Raw genomic sequence first — 11,878 nt, forward strand, 5'->3', positions numbered from 1 at the left:
GTCCATGTGATGCGATTTCAGATATTTGGTACAGACAGTGAATGCCTGCAGCCCCAGTCCTAATCATCAGATCACAGCAACTATGCCTTCACTGAAAGATGCTTGATCATTCGATCAAAGGAAATACCTCTCACTCTCATCTTGGTGCTGACATCAACATTTTTGGCAACAAATTTCACTTCTGCTCCATCATCGTTCTTGGTGACGTTCTTTATGATTAGACTGTGAGTAGTTTGGGTTCTCTTGATGATACAGGTCTCACTTTCCTGTAAGACTTTGCCATTGAGGTACCAAGTTCCGGAACATGTTGTTGTAAGGTCAATGGTAAACATGGCATCCCCTCCATATACAGCTTCACCAGTTGTTAGGGGGGATTTCACAGCCAGGACTGGTTCTGAGGAAGAAGAACAACTTGTATGTCTGAGACCAAAAGGCACAAGACTGCCATGCAGCAGAACAGGTCTTCCTAAGAATAAAGTTCTTAGACTAAATGAGTCATGAGAATAAAATCCTGCACATGTTTTGCATGCACTGAATACAGTGCACGATTGGTGAATGGGAGTTGGTTTCTACAGCTGCAGTTAACTGACCTGTGGCACAAGAGTAACTCCTGTTTTCTGCATAGATAAAACAACAGGTATATGTTAATTAGTACTCATTCAAGGCATAACAGACCTGCTAAGCATCTCAAACCACCCAGGATGCCTAACAAGCGTGTTATGCTGTTTTTTTTTTAAAATAAGAAGTATTGCTCTTATATTTCAGAAAGATACTCAGCAGTTCTACCCAGCCCATTAATCACTTCTAGATATTCTAGGAAAGCACAAGCGTATTCAGGCAGAAAGGGAAAAGAATGACACAATAACAGAAATGACCAGAGTCTAAGCAGAGACTGTTCAGTGCAATGAATCAGAGGAAGAAACAACCCCATGGCACACAGTGATTCTGTGGCACGCTGGCACCCTACAAATAAAGTGTAATCCTGCATTTCTTCTAGTTGCTCTGAGGTTAAAGAGAAACCAACTGGAACTTGGTTTTCATGGCATCATGATCATCACATTAACACTCTTTAGATGCAAGTCTGGTATCTCATTTATAGATGGAAGATTAAATCATGAGTACATTTCTACTTCTCCCCTTGCATGAGTACTGGAAGAAGCATTTATATGCTTAAGATCCGTTACAGAAAGCTCTGCCTCTTGCACGTGTGAGATAATATAAGGATATTCACAGCCCTGTCACAGAAACATAACTTGCATCACCTTAGCAGTAGGTGGAGGTTGAAATGAGACAGGAAAACTAGGAGAGAACGAAAGACCTTGGTGTGTTAACACACTGCTTTCCTTAAAGTCAAGGAAATGTCTTTAGGAAACCAACACAGCTGCTCAGCACACACTGATCCATTTCAGCTGGGGTTTCTGTGCTTACCAAGGTGCACGCTCCCTGGGAATTCCAGATACGGGCTCTGTCCATGCGCATTGACCGCGGACACTCGGAACTGATAATCAGCCTCTTCTGACAGATTGCTCACCGTGAACTCTGGGACAGGGACATGAGACTCGTGGCACCTCACCCAGGTAAAGCCAGTCAGTTTCTTGCGTTCCACAACGTAGCCATCGATTGGAATGGGGCGGTGCATCTTTGGAGGGGACCATGCCAGCGTCACTGAGGTTTCTGTTTTATTTTTCACCACGGGGTCAACTGGGGGCTGAGTGGGAGGTTTTCTGGGAACTGAACGGAAATACAGAAATTTTATCGTAAAGTCATTTAGGCTGGAAAAGACCTTCAAGATCATCAAACTCAACCTTCAGCATGACCTACTGAGTCCCACCATTAACTGTGTCCCCATGTCTCTTAAATACGTCCAGGGATGGGAGGCTCCAAATGTGAAAAACAGTGAGAAACCCACTGTATCTGACAGAGAAAAACTAGAGCTTACAGTGGTCTCAAACGTTATCCTGGGTTAATAAATCTCTGTAAAATTTTTGCATTGCAAAGCAAAAGAAAGGATAGAAGATCCTTTCGGAGTTTACTATGAACGATTCATAGGGTGAAGTTTTCAATGCTAGATACAGACCCATATCACTTCCTGTACAGTTCCTGGATAAAGCAGGCTAATACTGCATGTTATTTGCACTCAGAAAGTGGATTAAATCACCATTAGACATTGTCCAAAAGTCTGTGGTGTGAATCCAGGCTTTAAAAAAAAAATTTACAAGGGATTTTGCTCTTCATCCACCTACTATACATCATTGAATAGCGACTGACTTGCACTAGTACTAATCTGCTGCCCACATCTCCTCAACCACAGCAGAACCTCCAGAACTACAGACAAGAGCACGGATGTGCCTTGTGGCAAAGCACCATGGACTACATAAGGAAAAGCACAGGGATATTTTGCTATCTCTAGGCACAGATGTGGCATCCTGAGAGGCAGTGTAAACCCACTCCTTCACCAGGAGCCTACGGTCTACATTTCTTTTCAAGAACCTGCTCCAAAAGTGTGGAAATGTTTTAGTCTGGTTTCTTAACAGGTTTAAGCACAGACCAGCTAAACGTGGCCCAGCTACAACATTTTATAGGTAAAATGATAGATATGAATGAGCTGTGCAGTGGTTTTGGAGTCCATTCCTCCATGAGGTCTCAATTGCTTGGTCCATGAGCTCGGCTGTTCTCCACAGCCAATTTCTTCTGGGAATCTGCCCCCTGTTCTGCCTTTGAATTCTGTGCCACTCCCACACAGAAGGCATTTTGTAAACTTTGTCTCCCAAGAGTGATAGCTGTCAGGGATCTCTGTCAGGAAAGACATGTTTTAACAATTTATGCAGAGCCAAGTTTGGTGGCTGAGGAATTCAGTTCAAAAGGAAATGACACAAAGGCACATCCTCACCTGCAGCCAAAGAGATGTGGCCATTATGGTACCTGAGGTCATATATGACAAGTTTATTCCTGCAGGTATTTGCATAGTGAATACGTTCACCCTCTGGTTGCTTTTGAACATTTTAGAGGTTAAAATCCCATCAGACTTATTCACTACGTGCAGCCACTGATACAGGCAGGAGGCTGGGAATTACCTGATGCACTCTAGTTACAGACTACTGACACAGTAAAGGATTGATTTCATTTAATTTTGGCCACCAGAAAGTTTGGTGTCTGGTTTAAGTCAGCCATCCAGACTCCAATTATAACCCTATGGAGAACAGCACATTCAGGAGAACTCATCTCATCTTAAAGAACATGCTTGAAATCATAGAATCATAGGATCATAGAAGGGCCTGGGTTGGAAGGACCTTTAAAGACCATCCAGTTCCAACCCTCTGCCATGGGCTGGCTGCCCCCCAGCCAGCTCAGGCTGCCCAGCACTGATCCAACCTGGCCTTGAACACCAAGGATGGGGCATCCACAGCTTCTCTGGGCAGCCAGAAATGGAAGTAATGAGCCACAAGTTGAAGATATTTAAGTATTCATGACTGTAGAGAGAGCCTGTGTGCTGAGTCTAGATTGAAAACTAAAGACTGGAGGAGCTGAGCTGTTCTCTGCCTCAGTTTACCCTTCTGTAAAACAGGCATAATAAAAATGCAGAAGCCTGATCAAATAATATATAAACATTGCCTGCCTGGTAAATGGTATTAAATTGCCAACAAAAGACTCATCCAGCTAATTGAAAATGGCGTGGACATGGTGTACAGGATTCTTCCAGCAGCCAATCAAATATGCAAAGTGTAAAAATAGGAAATCTCAATGCGATACACTTTTCCTTCGTTACATAAATAGACACAACTGTTTTGGGGTGCACTGTTACCACCCTGTCGGTTGCTGCTGGTCAGAGTTAGATGCCAAAGGTGCCACTAACATAGCATGAAGCCAAAAGCCAGACGCTGGAATCAGATCTCCTGACCTTACCATCAGAAATTGAGATGTCATATTTTGCTCAGAGGTTCCTGCTTGTAGGAAGACAGCTTCTGAGCTTTTTCTGTTCTAGGAACCAGCTCTAGCTTCATAATTTAAACAGCAGAAATTAAACTGAGCTTTGTCACCTCCATCAAATAGAATGAGTGGTTGGATGGTACAGCTTTCCAAATAACTTAGGAACTGTCACAACAGTAAGATGCCTACCTTTTTTTTTCCCCCTCATTAATACATATAGCTTAATAGCACCAGAATGCTCCAAGTGCTTCAGATAACACAACAGTTGTAAACCTTTCTTTAAGGATTCCTTTTTCACCACTGAGTAACTGTAATTCGGTGGTGCTGGTGGGAGAAAGGAAGTACTAATCTTCCCAGATGGTGAGTAGAATTATGTTCAGATTATGCAGAATGGTGCTGCAGCAGAGCCAGAAATCACCCATTTGGGAAGCATAGCACCAAAAGAAATGTGAATAGCTTCATAAAATCAGGCAGCTTCACCCAAATTTTGTGTCAGGTCCATTATCTGCTACACTGCTCCTGCTGCTGCTTAGACCCTTAGCTTGAGACCCTTGCTCAGATCAGTTTTTCCAACTGAAGAAATCCTCCACCCTACCTATAATTTCAGGCTTCCAGGTAAAGCGAAACAATCCAAAGGCCTCTACACTTCTAGCATAGCTACCACCAATGCACAGGGTCCTCCCAGTGCTGTTGTGTCAAAAGGAGGATGAGAGAGGATAGGGTTTTGTGGTCTCCACAAAATGAAGGAAGTCATATTTTCAGGAAGAAATATTTTCCCTTTTTCTTGCAGTTTTTTTAATTTCTTTTCCTTTAATGCAAGCAGCTTTGTAGCTTACAAATTGTTTTCTAATCACCTCCTGGTACGGACAAATCACACATCTTTTAATCCATGTTTTACACAGTTATCATGTTATATCGGTTCCAGTATGGAACCATAGAATCATTGAATGGCCTGGGTTGAAAAGGAGCACAATCCAGTTCCAACCCCCTGCTGTGTGCAGGGTCACCAACCAGCAGACCAGGCTGCCCAGAGCCACATCCAGCCTGGCCTTGAATGCCTGCAGGGATGGGGCATCCACAGCCTCCTTGGGCAACCTGTTCCAGTGCCTCATCACCCTCTGTGTGAATGAGAATGCCCTGGGGTGTTCTACCATGCTCTTTCCCCAGAACTTGTCTTCTCTCTCTCTTTTGATCTCTCCATAACATCAGGTTGTTGGCATTTCTGACAGGCCAACTTCCCACTTTCTTCGGCCACCACACAACTCATCATAGCAGTATCTATAAAGAACACCTTTAATACAGGAGTACTGAGGAATCCGAAAATCATGGGTGGGTTTAGGTTGGAAGGGATCTTAAAGACCCAACCCCCGTTGCCACCCACAAAATCTGGCTGCTCAGGGATCCATCCAACCTGGCCTTGAACACCTCCAGGAATGGGGCACCCATTCCTCCCTGGGCAGCAGTGCCAGCTCCTCACCACCCTCTGAGACAACACCAGGGCTGAATACAAGGGAAACTTACTGGTCACAGTGAATTGGGTAGAAGTCCTGCTTTCATCAGCCAGGAAGACAATCTCACCGGCGTCTTCCATCGTACACTCTCGGATGATCATGGTGTATTGTTTGCCAGAGCGCGTGATGGAGATTCGATCGCTGGGTTTCACCTCTTCGGTGTTTTTCAGCCAGCGGATGTTCTGGCATTCATTGTCCAGCTCCACACAGAAAATGGCTGTATCATTAACTGAAACTGCAGTCTTTCGTGGAAGTTTTTTAATGATGTTCCCTTTAAATAGGAAAGTAATTATGGTTTACAAACAGCAGATGTAAAGGTGTCCAATAACCGTGGACCGCTCAGACAACAGCCAGGTTAGTCAATAGTTGTCACCCAATAAAACATGGTAGATACCATACATGCATCCCCCAGTGAAATCATGGGCTCTGTGTTACACACAACAGATAATCCCAAGGACTCGTTTTGCCCTTCAAGAACAGAAAAGCAATTTTATTTGACTACAGTCACTCACGATCCTAGTCTAACATGCAGTGTCTCCTGTTGGGTAGACACAGTGTATTTGGCTTTGTCAAGAATAGGTTTGACAGTGATATGGCTTTTTTTTCTGCATATGCTGGGAATTCTTACAAATGCTTTGCTGAAATAGGTCAGTTTTAAAACCAGACAGGTCCTCAGCTGTCTTTGGTATTTTGCTTCCACCAAATGATCAATAAATGACATAGTTGCCAAGCGCACTGATGACCTAACTTAACAGAAGATACATGGAAAGCCATCACATCTCTTTAAAGTGAACATGAAAATTCACATGGAATGTATTCACTGACGTGTAGCTTTTCCATGCCACCATGATTATGAATTAATAGAATAATGTCAGAGTTACCAAATGTGACTATCCACAGGAGAGTTTGTTCAGAAAAATCAGAAAATCACCCCTATCAGCAGAGAGTGACTGTCTCAAGCCCCAGAACAGTCTCTGCAAGGCAGAAGTGCCCTCTAACAGGAAAGCATCTAGAGGTATTTCATGGGAAGCAGTGCTGAACTGTCTCATGAAACAGAGCAGGCACACTTCAGCAGGAGTTTTCAGTACTCTGGTTTTCTGCTCATCCTCTCTGAGGCTTGGCCATATGTCTGCCCTGTGCTGCCCTAAGCAGTGCCATTGAGCTGCCCACTTTGACAAGCTCTCACGTTATCCCCACCCCACCCTGCTCTCTCGAATCTTCTCCCTCTGGGCAAGCACAGGGCTCCTTCAGGAAGGCTCTGCCTCCTTTCCCTCCTGAGAGCTCCACCTGGCTCAGTCAATCTCTTTTGAATGGAACATGTCATAGAACCATAGCACAAACAAGTAAAAACAAATACCAGCTGTCCTAGTAGGGCCAAACACACTTAAAGCATTTGACTGGTTTGGCCCCAGCAGAAGTCAAAACAAAAGGATGTCTATCTGAACTCTCAAGTGCCCACAAACTAAATTACCCCGTCTGCCTTCGCTCATGTAAACTCTTATGTCTGTGCTAATTAGGCAGAAAGGAATTCTCACAATGACTTGCGGCACCAATTTATGAGAATTTTGTCTTCAGATGGAGTAAACTCAGGTTTCAAAGAGACAGGACAAGTGTGATCCAGTAGGTCTCCAGTTTGCATTACAGGAGACGCGCCAATGACACCAGAGCAAGCAGCATCAACATAAAAACTGCAGGTCCTGGAGCTGTGCAGCTGAGTACTTTTTCAGATAGCAAATAAATGAGTTCTGAACTGATGTTGCCTTCTGCCAACTGTCTCTGATGTGCATGTTGTTGTTGAGACACCTATGATGTACTCAACTCTACACTTACATTAAACTCAGTGCTGAACCGCTGGACTCAGAGGTCTTGGACACAGACCTATATCTACATTTTATCAGCCTTTCAAACTTCAAAAAGCAGATGTCAGGGCTCTAAAATATGAATCAGGTTTGCAGTCTGACATCATATGGATGACCACAGCCTACACCATGCATCAGACCATAAAACAGCTGCCAAGCCAACTTCCCAGTCCGATCTGCACCACTCTCAGACAAGATTTACCATTGTGTTTACCAGACACCTGACAAGACCTATATGAGACGGTGCCAGGAGACACATCCATTGCTTGGGATCAAGTCAAGGAAAGTCTACAATGCTGAGCTATATCTCAAAGGCTTTGCCTTCCAGAAAAACACTTAAAGCATAGGGCTCTGCTTCGTGACGTGACTTGTGCAGCAACGCAGTCTCTTCTTTTTCTGTGACCCTGTGTCCCAGATAAACCCTGATAAGAGACTCAGGGACCCACAGACAAGTTGCTCTCTTCTCACGTAGTAAGGGATTCTGCTGTTCTTCTCTGTGTGTACGGGATGAATGCTGTTTGTAAGCTCAAGTCTGGAGTCCCACATGTGCATATCTCACTCAGTAGATGAGACTTGGCCCATCTAAAATAGTAACGCTCTTTCTTACCTTGGACAGACAATTCTGCAATGGTCCTGCTCCCTTCTTTCATCTCACAGATATAGACAGCATCATCATCTGCAGTGACATTCTGGACCGTGAGCCGGCGATACGTGCCCTCTTCTTCTATGTTGTACTTCTTGCTCTGACGGAGTTTGGTTTCCTCCTTGAACCAAGATGTCTCCGTACTGGGAACAGGCACTTCACACTGGAAGGTGGCAGATTCCTTCTCCCAGACTTCAAGGTCCTTCAGTTTTTCCTTGAAGGGTATTGGTGGTTCTTCAGGGGATTAAAAAGAAAGGAGAAACAGGAATTTGTGGCAGCTTAGCATAAGAGGCATTAAAAAAATACCTCAGTAAGAAAGACTCAAACTCTGTGAGAAGCAGTAGGGCCACGAGGGGCTGCAGGGCACCACGGGGGGCTATAGGGCACCAGGAGCCCTCCCTTCAGCATCCTCTGCACTGGGCCCAAGTTTGCCAACTGCCTCTGCTTTCCTTCACCAACTGTATGGCACTACTCTGGCTTAGGGAGAAAGAAGAGCACAGATGAAACAGGAAAACAGCTGCATGGCAGTGAGGGGAGATATTTTACAAACAGAAGGTAGATACCATTTAATTCCAGTGAAACTGACCTGTGAAATTACCCTGATACCTCAACAACAGAGAAAGGGGCACAGAGTTGAGCAGGACAACCGGTGATCATCAGCCACATCAAACCTTGGCCCTAAAATACCTTGGTCCTGAGCCCTGATGACCAGAACCCTCCATGTTGTAATGCTGGGATCTGTGTTGGGCATGCTATGGCTTGCAAGTAGAAGGGGCACATAAATCACTTCTGAGAAAGAAAGGCTGATGGGTGAACATGAGCACACACGTAGAGCATGAAAACCGACTTTGCAGCCTGCAGCATTTTCTGTTGGACAGAGCATGGTTTAAAAGTTGTCCCTGCATCTTTTGGCAGCTGAGCCACTGTCTGTCCCTCCTGCCCCATCACTAGGAAAGGACTAGGAGACACTGATGCTAAACACTGTTTAGGTTGTTATTCTGGAGCTGGAACTTCATTGGAAACCCATACAATAGAGGACATGCCTTTTGGGTTAACGTCTCATTTCAAGGCAAGTCAAAATCTTTCCTCAAAAACTCTTCAGCTATGGCAACACAGCCCTTTCTCCACATTAATTACCTCTTTCTCTCTACCCAAAAGGCAGCTTGGACTCCTGTGTCTCACATCTGAAAGCACCCCACGTGGTCAGGGGGAATGAAGTGGATGCAATGCTCTTGCCAGGGGACCAAGCAAGAGGATGAAGTCGTCAAGAATGCATTTATCATAACAATGCCAGCATTGAAGAAGGGGATGCAATGCAGCTGTGTGAGATAGGAGGCACTTTAGAGCTGACTATGAGAGCAGAGTGATGTGCCCAAGGACCAGAAGGAAACATAAGGCACACCTGAGAAGTACACAGGCTTGTTTCCATACTTAAAGCCATGTCATTAACACCTCTCTCTTTACAACCGCTGAGCGGTCACAGATATCATCTGAAAACAACTTTGCTTCCACTGTGTTGACATATGCACACATCTTATTTTGCTCTGAATAAGGCTTCAGGGAGACAGCAGAGACAGCAGCTGACAAATTAAATTAAAGACTGCTATTTTCCCAGCCCGTTGCTTTTTCCTGCTTTGGAGATGTGCGAGAGAGGCTCTGAAATCCACCACCCTTTTAATTCCTGAACATATCTTTATCTTGCTTATGTTAACGTGCCTGGTCAGCCACAAGACAAAAGGAGTTAATTTGGGTAATATTTACATGTGAAAGACTTTTAGCGTATTTTCTACTTAACTAGCTAAACAGGAAAATAACTAAACGCATTAATGCACTGGTCAGGATAATGAGTGGAGCAAAGACCTCTACATTATCTTCTTTCACACCATATGGGGCTGCAGTCTATCAGATTGGGCAAATTCTCCGATGTTGGAACCCTCCCTACAGCACCCACCACAATTCAGAAACATTCTGTGCTGTAACTATCAGAGGCATTTCGGGAAGGGGTGCTGCAGATATCGGCATCGCATTCCATCTGTCAGACTCCATAAATATCAGCTGCCCAGTTCTAAATGGCTGTTTGTCATCTATTACTCTTCCACAAGGTAACTCTCATTATAGGGTCTTCCTAAGTATGATTCCAATATGGAAGATACAGCCATTTGACAACCAGCTGGTTTCCTCCTTTTGCCCAAGGAGGCTGTGGATGCCCCATCCCTGCAGGCATTCAAGGCCAGGCTGGATGTGACTCTGGGCAGCCTGGTCTGCTGGTTGGTGACCTGCACATAGGAGGGGGTTGGAACTGGATGAGCATTGTGCTCCTTTGCAACCCAGGCCTTTCTATGATTATCCAAAATGTTCAGAATACCTAAAAAAATGTCCTTGGAAGATAAGCAGAAAGCATGCTCATCTGAGCTCACGTGCAACATAATTCTCACCTCAACAACATCTGTTTGATATAAGTGCCACCAAAAGTATGAAACAAAGTCTTTGCAATAACTCCAAACCAAGCTTTCTCTAGAAGCATTTCCTTCCATGCAAGCTCAGTGGTCTGAATTTGAGCACCAGTTCTACTTTGTCCTTACAGCATCTCAGCTCCCAGCACGACTCATTTCCTTCACACAGAGTGCCCTGACAGGTCACTGAAATTCATCTCTACTGTCAGTATGAATTTCTTTTAAATGATGATTTCTCCACAGTTTTTTTACTGTACGTTTTTTTCTATTTGTCTGTTTTTAGTCAAAGCAGCAGTGCTCACTAACGCGTATGAGGGCAGTAAAAGCATTTCTATAGAAGGAGAAATATGAGATCTACAAAATTCAGTCTACTGGGAAAAATGTGAAATGGAAAGAAGCAAAGCAGAGCCCTGAGGGAGCACGGAGCAAGAGCAGCTCATGGAGTTAGTTAGAACTGCAAGAGCTTAAACCAGCTATGAATTTGGCTGCTCGTCTTGAAAACACGTGTCTCCAGCATCATAGGCTTTTCTTTGGTCCATACCAACCAGCACAGCAATGAGGTGATGCTATATTTTAAATAAGGGCCCTGCTAACATATTTTACTAAGAATAGGTGCAGCCTGCAAAGAAGCTAGAGTCCCCTTAACCTTCCCAATGTATACTGGCCCTCCCAACCTGGGCTTTCACCTGCCTGCACTTCTTGCCTACTCTTGGGCTTCTTGTAGTTCTCTCCATTTATTATTCCAGGGTCATTTTTTCCCAGAAGTGATCCAATGACAGTAAGAACACAGAAGATACTTCAAAAAGGAACAATCTAAAGTTATACAGGAAAACTCTCGTTATCTCATTCCTTCATTCCTTTCCTTAGTTACAGATTTAGCTTCCCAAATTGCCTTTCATATTTCTCATGTTTCCATTCTCTTTCAGATCTCAGATCACTCCAGCAGTCATCCAACATTATTTTGTATCAGAGGAAGAAAGAAGTGGTTTTGGCACCAATCTGTTTTTCCAGCCTTGATCCTAGTTGGCTAGCAACCTTTAATCTTTCCATACGTATCTGGTTACGTAGCTTCTTACTGAGTGCCTCTGTATTCCTTTACTCAGACAAATATTGCTTGGTCCAGGCCCAAGGATAGAGACCTGTACACTATTCTTATTGACTATACATGTGGCTTAGGGACATGTTCAGAGCCTTCAGGAAATTCAAGTAATTCATTCATGTTTCTCCCATCATCTCTGCTCTTTGGTTTGTTAAAGAGGGGAACTTTCCTTGGGAAAAGTTTATTGACTGCTTTTACAGCTCACATTTCAGTACATGGCTTGTGTTTTTATCCCTGCTCTAGCTATTAGAAACCAGCACGTTACTGGATAAGAGTAATGAACTCTTGGTTTTCCTTAATTGTGAAAGTGACTCTCTTCATTGTAGTCTCTTCCTTGGGACCTCTATTTAATTCAGTACATCCCCATCCAGGAACAGTTTAAAAAA

General features: G+C 44.0%; 1 protein-coding gene across 1 annotated transcript in view; it reads right to left on the minus strand.

The window, feature by feature from the left end:
- The window catches only part of OBSCN (obscurin, cytoskeletal calmodulin and titin-interacting RhoGEF), a 170,471-nt gene that overhangs the window by 147,657 nt on the left and 10,936 nt on the right, over nucleotides 1–11,878 (minus strand). The window contains 4 exon segments of the mRNA XM_010712264.3: nucleotides 128–394; nucleotides 1,429–1,731; nucleotides 5,449–5,709; nucleotides 7,905–8,174. Coding sequence (XP_010710566.1) covers nucleotides 128–394; nucleotides 1,429–1,731; nucleotides 5,449–5,709; nucleotides 7,905–8,174 — 1,101 coding nt within the window.

The sequence above is a fragment of the Meleagris gallopavo genome, chromosome 6 (assembly GCF_000146605.3).
Source record: "Meleagris gallopavo isolate NT-WF06-2002-E0010 breed Aviagen turkey brand Nicholas breeding stock chromosome 6, Turkey_5.1, whole genome shotgun sequence".
Lineage (NCBI taxonomy): Eukaryota > Metazoa > Chordata > Aves > Galliformes > Phasianidae > Meleagris > Meleagris gallopavo.